The following is a 19,402-nucleotide window of genomic DNA, read 5'->3' as shown; positions in this document are numbered from 1 at the left end:
CAAAACCAGATACAATAATGACAAAAGATATGCTCTCATGAGCTCTAACTAACATGGTCAGTCACTTCCCCAGCTCTATTGGCTCTGCTCCTGTTGATAGGAGCGAGGATATTGTTGCTGCCCTCTGCTGGCTCACACCCACCTCATTGGAATTTCTTCTTGTCTCCTAAAAATCACGAGGTTGCCTTCAGCCTATTATCCCAGTCAGCTGAGATGCCTCTAAGTGGCAGCACTGTTCTCAGCTGCATTGCCTGGTTCCCTCAGCTTGGTGGCATCTGCAGATTTGCCAAGTGCACGCTGTTTCCTCTTTCATGTCACTGAAGTGGAGCAGGACAGGTCCCAGGCCATACCCACTGTGGTACCCCACTTGTTACTGGCCTACAGGTAGAATTCCCTTACCGTGTACAACATGATTTGTTTGATCCTGCACAGAGCTGGGAACAGACCTTCTGATGTTCTTCCCAACCTAAACTATCCTGTAGTGCTTCACATATACAACAAAGGCCGTGATGCAGCAATCTGCCTTTCCTTGTATCATTTCTAGACTTGAGGAAGAATAGGAACCATATTCCCATTGGGGATTCTGGCTGAATTTTGTCTCTGTGAAAACTGATTCAGTTATTCACTTGTTACATTTGAGATGCCTTACAAGACGAGGAAGCTTCTGTCTCAGCTTTTATTCTAATTGGCAGGCACTGGGAGCTATTTTAGTGATATTAGTACACATTTCCTCTGTAGAATTTATTATACTACATACTAAATAACTCAGCTCAAAAAGTTTGAGATGTTAGCTTATACTTCTCCCTCCTATCTTACAGGCACAAATCAAAGACTGTATGCCAGAATAAGTAAACTGGTGTTTGATTTTTAAGTATACATGTGGCAGGGAAGACAGCAGTATGATGAGCTCCAACAAACACACACAGATACATTTACCACAGACTTTATACACCAGAGCATTACTTGCATCTTCCACACTAGTTCAGTTTGAGTGAAGGGAGAAGTTACCTAAAAGTAGACTGAAAGCAAAGCCTACTTTCTTTAGGAAAGTGAACAGGTTCCATTTCCTTACATGTGAACTTTCTTCTTTGATACTTTCTTCTTTGATTACAGCATGAGAAACTAATGGGTAATAAACTAGTGCAAACTTTTATTGAACTTTATTAACATATATAATAGTTAAATATTTTATAAATACAAAAGTCCTTATCCATTATCCAATGCCAGGTCAAAAGCCTAAGGTCAAAACATTGCAAGAAGACTGACAAACTGCAAGTGCAAAATGGGGCACGCAGATCAGACAATGTATTTGAAGCTGTAAGTGTTATCACAGGACAGCCTCTTGCCTCTGCAGCGGCCACAGAGTTCTTGGCGATGAGGTCTCTTGAGATCAATGTGCCTTTTCTTCTGAGGGCAGGAGCAACGAGTCTTCGAACAGGTCTTAGGAAAGACATTAGTAGTAGATCAAATGAGTGCACTTTGTTAGACTGACATTTGTTTTCCCTTAATCATAGGATCATACTTGAGCTGATATGCTTAAAAGAGCTTTTGTGGTAAAAAAAGAAAAAAAGCTGTAAAGTTGTAAGAGCCTTCTCATCTAGAAATACTGGTCAAAACCCTATCTATCCTGCATGTGGCAGGACAGAATGGTGTAGGAAGAGAGAACCATTCACATAAGCCATCTACAAGATGGAGACCTATGCTATTACGCCATTCCCAAATAAGGCTTCTAGTACTTCAACAGCAAATTCTCTTCCAGGTAAAGTCAGTAAGAAATTCAGCAACTGTAAACCAGTGGAGTTCATGACAAACTCGGGCAGTCTTACCATAATACAGAAACCTACTGTAAAAAAAAAAGAAAAAAATACTGTAACCTACCTGGCACTGGATTGCTTCCACACGATAGGGATTGAAGCCCTTCTGGCATTTGCGACAGAACTGTTTGAAGTACACCTAAGAAAAACAAGTTCCCAGTTACTACTGAGACTTACTCAGGATGTCGAATATGACTGTCCTAAATTTGTGCCAAAAACATGATTTCTCAGATTTTGTGTTGTACTTACAAGCATCAGGAACAAGAAAAGACTTGATGTTACACGTTAATTACCTTGTTACTTCCAGAAATGCACCACACATAAGCACTCTCCCATCTGGTCTTGCAGTCTTTACAGTGGAAATAGCCGTACTTCTGCTCCAAGAACTGCGGGGAGATAAGGGGTCACTCAGCAGCCCCCTGGCCACCTGGCCCAGCTCCCCTCACACCACCACCCACCTCCACGGCCGGGGGGCTCAGACCCAGAGGGAAGGGGGGCTGTGAGGGGTGCAGACCCAAGAGAGAGGCTGGGGGGGCACCACTGTGCCTTGCACACCTGGAAAGCTGCCCGGCGGCCAGGGGCTGCGGCTTCTTCCTGCGACGCCTTCGACTGCCCCTCGGTCGATGGAGTGGCCGCTGCTTGGCCGTCCTGCTGCTCCCCATCACCATCTTCTGCCTTCTGCTCCTCAGGGGTGGCTGCCACCGCCTCATCCTTCTCATGGGACCCCACAGCTTCGGGCAGCGTGAAGAGGCGGCGGTCCAGCACAGGCGAGTAGAGGGCCATGCACCCACGGGCACGGAGGCCAACAGGGCTGAGAGGGCAGCCGGTGGGCAGTGTGCGAGGACCAAGCGAGCACTGCACAGCAGCATCGGCCCGGGGGTTCACCTGCACCCCGACCTCCCTGGTGTTGGCTCGGCGGAGCCGTGGGGTCAGTCCTGGGCTCACCTGCGACAGCAGGGCCTTCAGGTGGGCCCGGCGGTAGCTGTCCAGGTATTCAGAGGTCAGCGGGGTGGGGGGCCCCCCGAGGAAGGGACCGAGCCCACTGCTCTTGCTCTGCTTCCAGCTGGGCTGCTTCAGCACTGGGTCCCCGCCACGGCCTGGTGTCGTGCCACCCCTAAAGCTCTGGTCCCTAAAGCTCTGGTAGGTGCTGAATGGTGGGTAGACAAAGCCCTCCATGGCTGCACCTGCAGAGAAGTCAGTTCTAGAAGGGCTCCCAGCCCTGCCTTTATCTGGTCTTGGAGAGATGGTGTTAATTGCTGCTAACTGATGGGGAAATTGGGCCCAGCTGGCTGGAGGCTGATTGCAAGGGAACAGCTGCCAGGCCTGCCATCCCCTCTGCTCTCTGTTTGTCCCCGGCCATGAAGTCGCTGCTCCAGCCATGAGCATTCCTCCCGTACCTAATTTAGGGTACAGAGCCGGCCTGCCCCTTTGCCAAGGGCACATGGCCCGACCTGCTCTGCTTCTGGAGGCTTCATCGGTGGCTTTGTGTAGAAAATGCTCCTGCAGGGTTAGATGTGATGATGCATCCTGGGCCCTGTAAAGGCTCATTTGCTCGGGAAGCTGCGAGTCAATGAAGGTCTCTGCAGAGCTGTGTGAGCACCGAGAAGTAATCGGCAATCAGAAAGCTGCAGCAGCCTGCAAGACCCTGCGGAGACTGAACAGACGTAATTCAGCCATAGCTGGGGCAAACGGAGCTGTCACGGGGACAGAAAGTCTGCTTGCTCGCAATTCCCTCTTTTAAAGGTCTTAAAAAAAGGAAAAGGGGTCTGGGAAACTAACAAAGCCCAGATAAACTGGGTAGGCCACAAACAGCCGAGCAAAGAATGCGGGCCATTAATCTTTGAAAAGAAGTCGTTGTCATTGCCAAAAGTTCTGAACACCCTCATTACTGAAGGATTGCCCACATATACAGCCTTTCTATCAACTGTGTTGTTTTAGAAAAAGATGGGGTATACTTCAGTTCGTGCAACACTCCAGAGGGAAAACTGTTACACCAGGAAAAGTGGCTTAATATCTGTGTAATAAAATAAATTATAGCAATACAAGTACTTACGTATTAGACTAATAGTCCTTTGGTAATTACATCACTTTATTTCCGTCAGTTCTAAGGTAACATAATTAACATTATTAAATCATGTAAACAGCGTATGTGAATCTTTAGAGACTGAAGAATCCCCAAATCCTTGGACTTGCTGTGATGCTAAATAATTCCTTTGCATGACTCCTCACCATCTTTATAAAAGCTTAGCGTTATAAAATCCAATGGGCCAGCAAAGGAGGGGCTAGAGAAGAACAGGTAGGGATGATGCCTTTAAACTTTCACACTGTGTATAAGAAAGATCCTTTCAAGTGTCTGAATTCTTGGTAGAAAACGTTTTTACAGAACAAAAATGGATTAAGATTCAAGAGTAACACAGTTAAAAACAAGATGGGTCAAGGTTGCACACTATGTTTGGATTTTCAAAGTACCATCCATATCAACTCAATGGAAAAAAAAATAAAATTGTGAAGCAGATTGAGCAGATTGAGAATAAAATGGAAACTACATACTATAACCCAAAACAATGGTATGGCCTCTTCTACAATGCTATGGGAAGAAGCAGTTATTGCACATCCACAGGGCTCTGCAGGATTAAAGGAAACTAAGTAAGTTTGCTGGAAGGAGAAGGGACACAGAAAATTATCGTGTGAAGAGAATCTGGAGAAGGTGACACATGAGTAAGGAGGCATGATAAAACTGTAAAATAATGACTGGTATGGATAGGTAACTAGAAGCCCTTTTATGACACAAGGGCAGGTGGACATGCAGCCAGAATGAAAGATGGCTAACCCAAAATTGGCCACTGGAAGAGTTTTCCACCCAACTTGAAGTTATTTTATGGACTCCTTGCTGAGGCCAAGAAGGTATCAAGGGTCAAAATGGGGATGGCCATGTATCCAGAGGATAACAGTATTTTACACTAGCCATAATAACAACAACCTCCGTAATAAATTTCATGTTTCGAGGCCTACAAAAGCACCTAACTAAAAAGATTGGGTTGAGATCCTCCCAGGCAATGACACTCCACCACAGTACCGCTTGCTGTAGGACTTCTGGAGACTTTTTTTCTGGGGCATTGGTGTTAACTGCCAGTAATGGTTGGAGCACGTCAACCTTGGATACAGCCCTTGGTCCTGCATGCGTGTAGGGATGTGTGAGTAAAAGAAGGATGACTTTTGGATCAGAGTATAGGGACTGAAAAGCAAGATCAGTGAATATAGAGGGTTGATATCTAGTCAGCAAGGCGTTTTCTGGGAAGGGATGAGAAGTTATTTTCATACAGCATACTTTTTATCTAAGCCTTTTTTCCGTTTACTTTCTAATAAAGATTTTTATGAGATGGCTGTTACATGGGTTATTTTATACAGCCTTTTATCAAAGAGAAAACGAATCCTCCCTTACGAAGAATTACTCTAGAAATAGGTTTTCTGTATCCTGCTATTGTTAAAGAGAACTTGGGCAGAAACATTTTATCCCTCAGAGTAGCGGACACCCAAATGTGCAGTGAACCCAGCGCTGTGCCGACACGCAGCACCGCTGCCACCACAGACACAACCTTGTAGCGGGGCGGACGCTCCCTGCTTGTGTCGCGGAAAAGCACACGTGTAGGGAAAGCGTTTACACAACAAGTTCTGTCTCGGCTCGGTTTTTCCTCCGCCTCCCCGGCCCGCCGAGCCGCGCTGAGGGGAGGAGCGAGCCCCGCGCCACCCACCCGCCAGGCGCTGAGGCGAGGCGGCGGCCGCCATTTCCCCGCCCCCCGCCCGGCACGGCGGGAACGGCGGCCCGCCTGCGCGCGCACGCGCGGCTTGCGACGGAGCGGTGGCGCCGGGATTGGAACGGCGGCGGGCGCGGGGGCGCGCGGCTCGGGGCCGCGCACCGGGGCAGGCAGGCCCCGGGCGTGAGGCGATGCGGCGGCGGCCGCCGTGCCCTGCCGGGGGCCGGAGGGAGGTAAAGGTCCCGGGCTGAGGGAGGTAAAGGTCCCGGGCTGAGGGAGGGCGGCTGCGGGGGGCGAGGCAGGTGGGGTGCCTCCCCTTCTGGAGCCTGCTTCCGAGGTGGGTCCCATTTCGTCAGGCTTGCACTGAATGGCTTAAAGAGTGTATATGATATATTATCAGGTGTTTGTCTTTCAGCAAATGGCTTAAAGAATATATACTATATGAGTATATACGCTTCTACAGGTGCGTATAGGGCATCTGTCACGAGGGAAGCTGGCTTTATGGCAGGAGAAGTGAAGCGTGTCACGATGAAGGTATCCCAAAACACACGGGAGAGCCTTCCTGCAGTCTGTGCCCTTCTCGTGAACGTGGCTGTGAAGCTGGCAGTGCCTCACAGGCCGCTTGGCGTGTGAGCTGTGGCTGTGCGAGGACACACCGGGGCTGTCACTGGCCTAGCGTGAAGGAGCAGCTGTGGGCGGCTTGCTCTACCTGGAACGCTTCAAAAGTATCCTCCCAGACCTGTGTTTTGTCCGGTATTTGTTGAATACTCATATTATCTCCAGTGTAAGTCCTCACACTCACTTGTTTTCGTACCGTGGTCACCATTACAGTGGACGGGTACCGCACAGCCTCATCACACCCGCCAAGAGATGCAGGAGAGCAGGGTTAGGAGCTGCCCGGCTCACCTCTCAGGGAATGGGACCACCAGACAGAGCATTCTTATTTCTCCCCAGATTTCTCAACACACGTTCCAGTAATCTTACGGATAAGAAAATGGCTTGCAGATCTGTGGAAAGACCAACCTTCTTTGAAATATTTAAGACCCGTTGCAGTGATTCAGGTACAGCATAACTACAGTAAACATGTTCTGTTAGGATTTCTTCCTGGACATTGGTATTTTATACACATTTGCTGTAAGCTGTACGTTCCATATAGAAGCGCTATGCAACTTGTTAGCTATTGTACTTGCCCCAAATCTCTATTTGCCATTACCTACTTTTTTAATACAGTTATGTTAATTGTAGCTTTTTTCATAATGTGTGTTCAGGTGCTTTTTTGTACTTTTTTTTTTTTTTTACCTGAGTTTCCTTATGTACTTGAATGCAGGCCAAGTTTATTTTTTTGCCAAATGTGTCAACAGCAGTATATCTCAATGTTAAAAGGAACCTGTTTAACTTGCCAGCCTGAGAAAAATAAGGGATAAACTAAACTTAAAAGACTTTAAACAAACTGGATATTTATCTGCTCTTTGGTTAGTTTTGCTAATGGTCCTAGAAGTTTAGCAGACATTTTTTTAACGCTTTGCGGGTATCAGAATTCAGAGGTATCTAGAATCATAATAAGCAGAATTATGGCAGTGGAATCAGAGAATCACTTAGGGTAGAAAAGGCCTCCAAGGTTATCAAGTCCAGCTGTTGAAGTTGGTAAGGAGTAAGTTAAACTGTTAAAGTTGGAGGGGATAAAGCATTTTCTTGCTGGCATGTAAATGCCTAATAAATTTTTGCATTCTGTATACAGCATTAATTTTGTATTAATTTACGACTAATTATGTCCTTTTGTGCATGTCATATTAAATGGAGATTGCCATATTAATATGGAAATATGGTTTAATAACATACAAACTCATACATTTTACCATATGTTATTTGCATGAGATTTGACAGGTTTCTTTTTTTTTAATGTGATTTTCACTGTTTTTCTTCACAGACTTAGGGCCTATAAGTCTCAACTGGTTTGAAGAACTCAGCTCAGAAGCACCCCCATATGAACCTAAATTGTTAGGAGAACTTGATGGTCCCATCGATCAAACTTCTTTTAAAACTCCAAAGGCAAAACACTTCACATACAGCCAGCTGGCATCAACTCCACCGATTTTTAAAGAACAAAATACAATAATGCCACCTTTTTCTTCTCCTGGAAGAGAACTGGATCAGAAAAAAATAGGAACAAGTGAGTAGATTTTTGCAAAACTGTACCTTTAAAGGCTTCTTGTGTGCTCCAGACATGAGGGACTTTTCTTTTTTTTTTTTTTTAAACCTTTGTTTTTTGCTGGTGACTCTTAATGTAATAGATAATGCTACTGCAGAAATTGTATAAACAAAATGCTTAGCCTTAGTAGGCTTGTGAAGACCACTTCTAAAAATGTAGAATTAATCTTAATGAATTCAGCCTGACAATAAGCTGATAATGCATGCATACATGCAGAGTACTCTGTAGAAACCTGTCCTAGTCCCAGTACTCTACGTGCTGTTAATACAAGGATTATATGAGCTTGTTGGTGTGGTGACTGAGAACCAGAGTGAGTTTTACTATGTTTGACTTTTGTTTTACACAAAATATCTGAAAAATATTTTCACGAGGGAGGATGATGTTTATCATGCTGAAATGTGAGATAGTAGGAAGCTCCTTAAGATATCTTAGAAAGATTTAAATACTAAGCTCTTTGAGTTAGCAAAACTGTAAGACACAAGAAAAAAAGTGACAGAACTCCTTTCCAAATGGAAGGGAGTAAGTTCTATGTTGGTGCTTCTCATGACGTTATTTCCAAATCCCATGTATGTCATGAAAGTGCATGCATGTTACTCTGCTCCTTTTTAATATACCAGCTAATCGTAGTACCCATTCTTCTTGGACAGAAAGATTAATGTTTTCTATGGAGAATATGTGCAACATTGTATGTAAGACACTTTTCTGTGGAAGAATATAGAACCCCTTTCCTGCAGTTATCTCATTTGTACATCTACTGTGTCTGTGTTGTGTCCTCCTACCGACAAGATGAGCTGTTCTCAACAGGTTACGTGGGACTTCTTACTACTCCTTACTTCTGGAGTTGTTCTTAGATCCTTAACAGAGCTTTTAAAGGTGTCGAACTGTTTCTGTTCCAATAGAGCTTTACACCATTGCTTCCATGAAATGCTGTTACCCCGTTCGTTTCTCTTAAGTTTATTGTTGAACTTGTGCTCAACTTAGGTGACCGTGTTTCTTCTAACCTCAGCTATTCAGGCTTAAACAGCATTAAGTCCCTAGTGAATTCTTGGTAGCACTTCCTAAGACGGAAGTAAAGGAGACCTACTGTCTCATTTGAAACCCCTTTCTGTTTCAAAGGGGTTACTTTAGCTCTGTGGATGCTTGTTTACACTCCTTAGTGAAAGGAAGAAGACTATTACTAAAGTTTCTGTGGTTACCTGTGGCTGGCCTGAGGTCTTTTTCTCCCAGTTTTATTGGTTGTAGTCAGCTGGCTCACACACCTGGGTTTCCTTCTTGTGAAAGCGAGAGCATGGATGGAAGCTGATGGATTTTGCCTTAGTGTGGTACTGGGATGCAGGCATGCTGCAGACTCAGGAATTTAGAAGCAGAGAGAAATACGGGAACCTAGGTGTAATTTCTGAGATAGAAATAGCTTGGAAACTTCTGACTGGGAATTGTTTTGAGTGGTTGCTTGCTCATGTAAGAGGTTCACTGTTGAGAGGATTCTGCTGCTTTGGTGGGCATACTTTCTCTTCTATATGCAGAGCGCAGCATAAAAATATCTGCGAGTACCAGAGGCAGCACCTCCAAAAACAATTCCAGAAAATATATATATATATATATATATATATTTTTTTTTACTTAATGCTGCTTATTCTAATTAAGAATTCTTATATGTCTTAAGTAAATTTGAGAGAGAGATGATGAAAAGTCATGCTTTTGTGTACTAAGTTTCTTCTAATGGTAACTCCTACAAGGACAAGACATGCACAACACAGTATATATGCACATCATACTGAAACTGAGTGTGTAACTTGACTAATATCTTGGAAGTACACTGAAACATTTATCATCTAAGGTGACAAAATGAGTTATTTTTGGTTGTATGTGTGCATTTGGCATAAATATATTCATTTTTGTTTGGATATAGAATTTGAATATGCTCAAAACACTAGGGAAGGTCGCATTAGATGTGATTTTTGGTACTAAAAATCAGGCACTGTATAATATTTAAAGCTTATATTTACACTTCAAAAGTGAAACAGTTGCTGCAAGATTGTGTTGATTATTATTTCTTTTTAGGCAGAGAGAATTTTACAAGTCCAAGTATCATAGGAAGAAAAAGAGATCAAGAAAATGAAATACTGGCTTCTCCTCTTGGTACCTGCCACAACTTCCTTGCTGCCAGGTATCCTGATGTGTCAATGCAGTATAAAATAAAGCGTATTTTAAGCAAAAAGCAGTATTAAAACCACTGTATTCGTCTGGTAGACTTCTTCAGAGCAAATATGAATAAATAAATCTTGAAAAGATTTCAAGATTTCAAAAGATTCAAAAAAATGAATAAATCTTTCATATTTTGTATGTTTCTGATACTTATAGGTTGCTAAGAATTGAAAATAAAATGCCAGCTAGTTCTGGAAACTTTGCTTGTAGGTGTTCTTGCTATCTATTTTTCTACTCCTTTGTAGCTGGCATTTGACAGTCGTTAACATTATTTCAGCTTCCCAAGTCCTGGATGTCCAGCGCAAGTAATAGCAGTAGTGCTGTACCATGTGTTTCTAAAGTAGTAACTTGTAAAGCTATTTATAATATTTACTGTGATTTTTTTACTAATGGCCTCAGTTTCTACATCTGATAGCATATTTTTCCATTTAATCTGCTCAAAGTGCTCATGTTGGTTATAAAGAACAGTTAAGCAATTTATTTAAGTGAAATAAATTGGGCCAATTTCCATGGTTTCATACAGCATGTTAAAAATGCATAAATTGTATTGAAATCTAGTATAATATTTATCAGGCAAGTATTGAAAATTAACATTTCACAAAAGAAGCATTTTATAGTTTGACATAAACATATGGTAAGCTTTAAAATACTAACTGGTGGTTAGAAGAAATCTACATTTTAGTTAGAGAAACAGCTATGGTTGCAAAGAGAAAATAATGGAGGCAGTAAAGTACATAATGTCTGCTATAAATATTTATTACTTTCAGAAATTGATGAGTGAAATTATTTTTTTGTTGTTGGCAGCCCAGCTATTCTAAGGAATGCTTACAGAACACCGCAGAGAAGTAATATTCCTGGTTTGTATTTTCACTTTTTGGTTTCACGAAATGCCTGACGTCTGTAGATGTAAGTCCTCACTTCTTAGACTAACCTTTTTGTACTTATTACATAATTTTTTTAGGACCATATGGAAGCTTGTTTTGCACACCAAAATTTTTGGAGGTAAATATTTTATTCCTGCATTTTGCTTTCTTTTCCTTAGTATGTTTAGAGTTCTGTATAGGAATAATAAATGTATTTTTAGGTTCGAACTCCAAAACGTATTTCTGAAAGTCTGGGGGCAGAAGTGGATCCAGATATGTCCTGGTCAAGTTCTTTAGCTACGCCTCCTACGCTTGGTGCAACAGTGATCATAGGTAATTCTAAAAATGAACAGTTGCTAAGGGTTAAAACTTCTGGTTTTTCTGAGTTCACTGAGTGTGCATTTCTTTTTTTTTATTTTTTTCCTTTTACTTATCTATTTTAAAGGACTAAACTAAAGTGATGCTTTGTGGGTGACTTTAAATAATGTAACCCTAAATGGAAGAATGAAATTAAGTGCATCTTTGCTTTCCAAAAGTTTTTTTCTTCTGTATAAGGCCTTAGGGAATATTCATTTAGGAACAACATAACAAAGCCTAGAAAGAGGATTGGGTAATGATTCCGTATCTTTGCTCCATCACAAAACTAGATACCTGTTAGGTTAAGTCGTCTGAGTACATTTATTAAGTTTAAGGTCGTAGCTTGTTGACTAAACTTCCCAGCAGCCATGCTGGCTTCAGCATTTTAAGCCCTCTCTCTGTGCTCACTGTTGTATTGATGCAGGTAGGACGGACCGAGATACTCATCCAATTGCAGACCCTATTTCCTAGGTTATTCAGACAGGGCAACTCCTGGGCTTTATTTACAGTGCAGCCGCACAAACAGCGGTGCCTGCATAACTGAGGGTGGGAGTGAGTGGGTGATGGCTGCTTCGGTGGCACTTAGGTCAAGGCTTGATGTTTAGCATCTCTAAAGTGTTGCTGCAAGTAGAATTTCTTTAGTGTGATAAACAAGCAAAATGAAATTTTACTTTGAAACTTTAAATGTCCACAAACGTAAACCATGTGCATGCAAAGCATCTAAAGCATATTAAGAATGCATGCAAGAATCAGGGATCCCCTCTGTCAGTGGGTAGGGGGTGGTACTCTTCATGAGGCTACTGAATTGTGTCATTTGGGGCATTCATGGCTTCAGAAAGATGTGACTTGGAGAAAAAGTACCCATAACTTTAAGCTGCTCTTCTGAGAAATGAGTTCTGGTTTGAACTCTCATAGTCTCACTTTCTGGATGAGCATACTAGTTTGCAGTCCTTATACCTGCTTTCTGCTGTCTGCCTTCTGTAAAAGGAGAAAGTGAGTCATTTGGCTGTTACAAGAGGGGCTTCAGTTACTAATCTTGATACCACGTAGTAGCCCAGATGTCATGTTTATGAAGGGTGTTACTGCAAAATACTGGTCTTCGTAAGGCATCTTAAAAGTAGGGTTCACGCTCTCCTTTTGTCATGTAGGTGAAAAGATATTCCTGTTCGGTGGAAATGGACGGTGAAGGAAGAAAAGTCAAATTCCTTACAGAAACTTGAAGATCTTATCAAGATCCCATGACAAAAAAAAATAGAGAGAGTAGTGGCATGAGTAACCTCTGGAAAGGGGACTGGTGGCAGCAGCAGCCACATGCTATGGTTTCGGGTGTTTTATGCTGTTATGAAACTGCATGCTGTCCCTCAGACCCACCTGCAGGATGTTTTAGTTAGAACTTTTCGTTACTTTTATTAGTATTTTGTTTACATATTTCAGTTGCATTTAAAATAATCAAAAGAAAACCCTCCCAAAACACAACTTTATTTGAACGTGTTTGGCAAATTCGCTTAGGAACAAATGAACTGACTTCTCTGTCTTTCTCCTAAAGCTAGGGAGACCGATTCTATTTCTGGACTAAAGCAACAGGATGAAAGAGCTGAGATAGTAAGTGGTTTTAAGAGCTATGCTCTTCTTTAATTTCAGCTAAGCTGTTTAGTTTTATGCTTAGATCCCTTGAGCCAAGAACAAATAATTCTGCCATTTTCATTCCAGGCCCTTCTATCTGGCTGTTTTAAAAACTTAACTGCTCACAAAGCTAAGGTTGCAAAGCATGACTGTATTTTCAAAAATAACCCCTTTTGAGGAATATTTTCACTGTGTTTAAAATATAAATTAGTAAATAAAAAAACAAAGCTTGAATTGAGCTGCAGTGGGAGTCATGCAAAGAGAAATCAAAGCTAGGAATTGCAATATACTACTTATCTGAGGGTTTGTTTGCTCAGCTGTATTCCCCCTTCTGTCAAAGCTCTGAGAGTTATAATTTGGCTTACATCATCCAATAAGATCTTGTGCTCAACCGCTTTCCCAAGAGTTAAAATTGAGAATTAATTTCACTCCTTCATTAGGAAGGGGAGAGTTCCCGCTTAATTTTAATTTTACTCCATGTATATGAAAGCTGGACGATTATTCAGACTAAAGAACAGAAACATCACTAGTGGGATTTCATTGCAAATTTACACTTTGTTCTTAATACCTGAAAATTCACAGCTAATACTTGGTAACCGTTGGTTTGTTTTAAAAACAAACTATAAAAACACGAAAAGTCTTTCTCCTTCATTCCTTTTTGAGAGACTTTGCTTGTTGTATACTGCTGAAGCCATTTGCTGCCCATATTGCCCTGTGTTGGTTGCAGAGTGGAAGCTGGTTTGCGTTGGAAATGGAGTTTATCAGCTTACTTGTTTACGAGAAGTAAATCTATGAAAACACTACTATTTATTGTAAGAGATGCAGAATTACTCAGGTATTGCAGCTGTTCAGTTGGGTGCTTTACTCCTGCTGCCACTGGTGTATACAACAGCTGATATCTTTGGTTTACAGGTTTTGCACAACTTTTCTTCTGACCATGATGAATGTCCTGGGAAGAATGATACCAGTCTGCTGTCCGTACCAGAGACAGTACAGCTAAATGCTGAAGATGTTACCAAAGATTTTGGTACGTATTGATGCTTTACTAGTGTTACTGAGCATACTGTGAAGCAAGACTGAGGGTTACGTTGCATGGTATGTCTTGAGCTGACCTTGCAGCTTATTTCCTTTGCCAGCTGTGGATTCTCGCTTCCTGAATTTGTTAGCCTTTGTAAAACTAATCTGGCAATAAAAAGAAAAAAGTCAATTTCTGTTAAATCAACGAATCAACCAGGCTGCCATGTCATTGGATGACAACCACCTTTGTGCTGGTATAAGTGAAGGTGTAAGGCCATATGGGAGAGCTGAGAGACAAAAAAGGTACGGGGCAAGACTACTACTGGCTATAGGATAGGTTTAGTTTAAACGTGAACTTTCAGCCTGATGCTCTTTATTCTGTGGTGAGCTTGTTTTTTATTCTTGCTGTATATCCTTTCTTTATTGATGTATTAGTAGTTCAAAACATGACAAATCCTTTAGGAAAAATGAATGTCATCTTTTTAATGAATGCAGAAAATACTTAGACAAGGAAAAAGAAATGTCGATTCTGTGGTCTAATGTTCATTAGCCAACAAGTGAAAATATACACTCTAGTTTGATCTTTTTGATTTTGTTGAGAAATCGTGGCAGAAGGGAAGAATGTTAACAGGGAAATTTATTAAGCGTGCATGGGTGTAGAAGGGTGTTGTGGAGATTGACACAGACTAGATGAAGTAATGTATGAGGAGGATGTTTTTAGGATTTTGTGTCTCCTCCTTAACTGAAGGGAATGCCCTAAAAACACTGTTCAGTGATAAATGTGAGAATTGTGACATAAATAATCGGGTTAACATTGGACAATGAAGGCTGAGAATGCTGGGCTCAGGAAGGATAGTGGCTTGCAGTGCGATACATGCTCCTCCTTGTGTGTTGTAGGTTCAGGCATGCTGAGAAAAAAAATGGGGGTGGTGGTAAACATAATCAAGCCATTTGTAGTCAGTAAAATGCTTTTAGAAATAAAGGACTACTTAATCTCCTGTGCTGCATTCCAAAATGCATTATTACACACCATACTACATTAGAAAAGCCTGGTGACAATAATGTAAACAATTAAAAATAAGAGGAAGAAGAAACCTGTTTTTTCTAAGTACAAAATGACTTCTGCAAATGGCTCTTTTTCTATCTTCTCCTTGAGGATAGTTAACTTGGCATTCAAAGATGCAATGTAAAAAGAAGGATAGCTTGGATCTCCACGTCTGTAGCTTTCAAATGTTAGTTTTCTCTGGAATAGTGTTGTATTACCGTGAAAAACAAAAGGAGTTTTATTAGGAATATGTTTTCTTTCAGTCACAGAGATTATTTGTATTGTACCAGTTAGGTCTTTAATAACAGTGAGAATGAATATATGCACTGTGACCAATGTATAAGAACTGCCGAATATTTCAAAGACTTTTAATGCATTTTTTGAGTTGTAACAATTATTTTGGGGAAAGAGGAAAACTTTTTTCTTTTCCTGATGTAAACTGATTTATGTGTGGTGTAGCAAGAGATGCAAGATGTGTACTGTCATTTATCAACACTTCAGATTTTCACAAAAGGAGCTAAAGATGCACGTGGTCTTTTCTATTTGTTTATAACACCATCATTAATTCCTAAGGTTTGTAATCCTAGTTCAAGTAAGCCTAAGGTTTGTCATTGTAACACTCAGCTTTAGGCATCTGGCCCTTGTAGCAGAATTTACAGCTTTGTTGTACATATTCTTTGCAACTATAGTAATTTGTATGTTGTCTGGGAAGCTATTTAAATTGAAAAGCTAATTGGAAGCATAAAATTCTGTAACATTTAATCCTGGCCTGTTGACTAAGACTTCATAGTCTTTAATTCAAAGAACAAAATTACATCATTCCCTTCATGACCCTCATCAGAGTAAATGGTGTTGTCTGTCCACCTCAGTGTCTACAGCTATTAATGAAGTAGGAGAAATGGATTTAATACTCTACTTCTAAGGATTTAAACTCAAAATAGGACCGTGTTCTGACAGTCAGTCAATATGAGTAGAAACATTCCTAATTTCTAATGCTTAAGCCTCTTTTATTCCCTTGAGTATTGTATTTCTCCAGAAGAAGAGGCTCTGAGAAAACACATTAAGTAGTTATCACCTAGTTAGGACACTTAATGGAGGAAAAAGGGAGAATTCTGCTTTTCAGTCCTAGTTTTTGGGGTTACTTTTTTCCCTGACACTCCGGTGAATTCAGAAGTCAAAATGAACTTCCCTGTGTGTTTTTTTTTTCCTGTTGTTGTTCTTTTGTTGTGGTTGCTTTTTTCCCCCTTCTCTGGCATCAGGTTATTCATTGTACAAGCAGTATCTTCATAATCTTTCAGATAGCCCTGGCTTTCTTTTTCTATTAAAGGTAATGGCTCCTGTTTAAGTAAAAAGTAGTGCAAATGGTTCTTTTTGGAAAACTTTGACAAGTGATTACAGGATCAAAGGATGTGGACACAAAAGTTACTCCAGAGGAATGTACTTTAATAAGGGAAAAGGACTTACACCCCAATCTGTATTGTTATAGTCGTCTTCTTTTTGAGATCTTGTTTAGATACTTTCTGCCCCTCAGGTTAAAAAAAAAAAAAAAAAAAAAAAAAGATGTATTGAGAGAGGTGGCTTTATGCCTATGGCTGTGGGCATGAGCCATCACTGGAGTGTATTGCAGTTAGGTGGGGGTGTGGCCAAGGATTGGGAAATTATTTGTGGATTTCCAAATGGAAAAGCTTTCAGATACTAGTTTATATAACATTTATAGTAGGGAAAGTAGTTCTCGATCGTAGAAATTGTATCTTAAAAAAATGCTTATGTCAGAAGTGAAGTTATTGGTTTTGTGCCCAAGGAAAACAGAGGACAAGGACGTTTCCATGTATTTCTTTGATATGGAAAAAGAAGTTTTCTAGCCTTAAAAAGTACCCTCAAAATAAAACTTAGCTATCTTTTCTGAATGTGAAACATTATGATAGGTAGGCATAGTTTCATACATTTGAGAAGGTGTTTTATTTTGATATATAAGATTTTAATGCTCTCTATAAAATAGAGTTCAGGTAATTTTTTTTCCTCTTCTCTACAATATTTCCTTACAAGAAGTAATTCTCATTATTTTTCTAATATTTATACCAATCATTTGGAATTAGTGAAAATCTAAGCAATAAGAATTTTTTTCTAAACCTTTCTAGACACTACGCTATTCTATATTAAAACACAAGATACAGTTTAGTAGAATCATCCTTAACAGCTCCATGAACTGCCAGTTAACACAAAAATAGGCAGTGTCTTAAGGTGTTTGTTGCTTACCATTTGGTATAAATTTGAGAGGGAAAAGTCTAGACATCTGTCTTGTAAAGATTTCTACTCACTCTCCTGTCTATAGGGCAGAAAAAAATGTTTTGAGGCAGCTAAGTTTCATCTTGGAAACTTTCACCACCACCACAGTCCTCAGTAGGCTGGCGCATCTGCACATGTCACTTGCCTACTGTCTCCTCTCTTTAACAGAGAGGTTGGAGACTAACCTACTTTAAAGACATGTACATTTACCTTTCCAAACTGAATCCTGAGTAAGGGTAATTATCATAAAATTGAAAGCAGTAAAAATGCAATGCTGTTACTAAGTTATTTCCTAAAACCTAATTTTTACTATTTTCCTCTCCTCATCTTCTCTAAACTAGAGTCGGAGATGCTAGATGGCTTTTTTGGGGAGATGGATAGCTTTGAGGATACACTCAACGTGCCTGCTGAATCCAGCGGAACTCAGCTGCTACAGCCACGTGCTCTGGATGCAACAGACAAATGTGAGATAAGAATAGATGAAGCACAAGGAGAGGGGGATGTTCCTTCTGAACAGCCTGTTAGAAGAAAGACTGGCATTTCACAGGAAGTGGAAATGGCTAAGGGGGCTGAAAAAAGCCACCCTATTGAAATGAAGGATTCTTTATTCCAAAACGCTGATGAAGATACGGGGGATAGTAAAGATGTCTGTTTAATAGGACATGAAAAAGAACTGGATTTGCTTAGGATCACAGGAAATGTGCAAGATAATAGAGCAGAGAAATCATGTGAAAATGAGAAGCTGGTGAAAGAGGATGTGCTGTCTTCATCAAGCCAGTGGTCTCAGCTGAACTTATCTGGTCTTGATGTAACTCATCTGGAAATGTCTACATGTAGCTCTCCATCCTTCAATTTATGTACGGACAAAGATTTAAAAGAGAAAACAGCCCTAATGACCAAGGATGGTGCTGTAGAAACATCTTTACTGAATACTTTGGGCCTGAAAAATGCACAACAGCTCTTGAATGCCAGTTTGTCAGAGAAGCATGAGGAAACGCAAAAAACTGAGAACAACCCAACGGCAGAAGTAACTCCCGTAAAATCTGTGCGTCTGAATCCAGAGTTAGTAAAAGGATGTGCAGCTGAGAAGGTTTCCAAAATGAGCTTTATAAACTGCAATTCTTTTTTAATCAGAAGTACAAATGTCATGGAGTATTCTGTGGTCTACAACAGCAGCTTTTCCAAGTGTGTAAAAGCAACTTCCAAATCGGTCGTAACGGATGTTCTGTCTCACCCACTAGTGTGCACTACTACATCTCCAGATAATTGCAGCGACCTACGTTTCACGAACAGTGAGAACACTCTTACAAAATCTGGCTTTAAAAGCCTGAATGTGCTCTCCAGACTGAAAAACAAATCCAAGAGATTTATTTATACAATAAATAATACTTTGCTGTATCAGGAAGAAAAAATACAGAAAGAAGTAACCTCTGAATTACCTGCTGATCTTATGTTACCCCATTTGGAAACTGATTCACATGAATTTCAAGGTTGTCATGTGGCCACAGATGGTGACTCAGGTATGTTACTAAGCTTTTTGTTTTTTTTGGAGGATTCTCTACTAAATACCTTCTTTGTAAATATTTTAGATAAAATAATTTTATCTAAATGTAAAATCTTGTATTTGTGATAAAGTAGATCTTCAGCTGATTAATTTGCTAATGAGGGCATGGAATTGGTCAGTTATAGTGACAGGATAGCATAAATGTTTTCAAGCAGTCTGGTGCTAATTTCCTGTTTCACTTTTAGATTAGTTTCTGGAATAGAAATGTCCAGATCGAGCCATTATTCTAATTGATGAGCTTTAATTGTCTTTTCAATGCTGTTCAGATATCCAGAGTGTTAAGGGCCATCCTGTCTTCTAGGAGATCATAAAGAATGTTAAAATTGTGATTATTATTTAAATTAGAAATTAGAGGATAAAATTAGAGGATTTAATTTAAATTTAAAATTAGAGGATTTAATTCTGTGGATCTGTTTCTTCCAGAAGTACAAAATATTTTAAAAAACAAATTACATGATGAAAGCAAGTACATACTCCTGTTTTCAAAAGCTGTTACTCTAACTAGAATTATTTAATATTAGGAGCATAAGTACTTCTCTTTAAGTCCGAAACAAATCCTTATGTTGAGACACAAGGAATGGAAGCCCATCTCTTCAAATTTCATTACAACTAAAAATTGACTTTTTTTTAAACTCATGGCATTAACTGCACGCTACTCACTTGT

General features: G+C 40.4%; 2 protein-coding genes across 2 annotated transcripts in view; one reads left to right on the top strand and one right to left on the bottom strand.

Annotated features, from left to right (window-relative positions):
* Positions 1-1,141: 1,141 nt before the first annotated feature.
* ZAR1L (zygote arrest 1 like) lies at positions 1,142-3,528 on the bottom strand. The gene is made up of 4 exons (XM_013189351.3): positions 2,370-3,528; positions 2,108-2,200; positions 1,879-1,953; positions 1,142-1,440 (listed from the first exon to the last, which is right to left on the bottom strand). The coding sequence occupies exons 1-4, from the start codon at positions 3,360-3,362 to the stop codon at positions 1,297-1,299; spliced, it is 1,305 nt and encodes a 434-aa protein (XP_013044805.3). The 5' UTR covers positions 3,363-3,528; the 3' UTR covers positions 1,142-1,296.
* Positions 3,529-5,647: 2,119 nt separating this feature from the next.
* Positions 5,648-19,402, top strand: part of BRCA2 (BRCA2 DNA repair associated) — a 40,434-nt gene continuing 26,679 nt past the window's right edge. The window contains exons 1-10 of the mRNA XM_048048076.2: positions 5,648-5,802; positions 6,524-6,630; positions 7,497-7,739; positions 9,840-9,945; positions 10,788-10,840; positions 10,945-10,985; positions 11,068-11,179; positions 12,750-12,805; positions 13,739-13,853; positions 17,516-18,694. Coding sequence (XP_047904033.2) covers positions 6,564-6,630; positions 7,497-7,739; positions 9,840-9,945; positions 10,788-10,840; positions 10,945-10,985; positions 11,068-11,179; positions 12,750-12,805; positions 13,739-13,853; positions 17,516-18,694 — 1,972 coding nt within the window. The 5' untranslated portion in view covers positions 5,648-5,802; positions 6,524-6,563. The remainder of the gene's footprint in view (positions 5,803-6,523; positions 6,631-7,496; positions 7,740-9,839; positions 9,946-10,787; positions 10,841-10,944; positions 10,986-11,067; positions 11,180-12,749; positions 12,806-13,738; positions 13,854-17,515; positions 18,695-19,402) is intronic.

Source organism: Anser cygnoides, chromosome 1, assembly GCF_040182565.1.
Source record: "Anser cygnoides isolate HZ-2024a breed goose chromosome 1, Taihu_goose_T2T_genome, whole genome shotgun sequence".
NCBI classification, from domain to species: Eukaryota; Metazoa; Chordata; class Aves; order Anseriformes; family Anatidae; genus Anser; species Anser cygnoides.
This window is presented reverse-complemented; position numbering and strand designations above follow the sequence as displayed.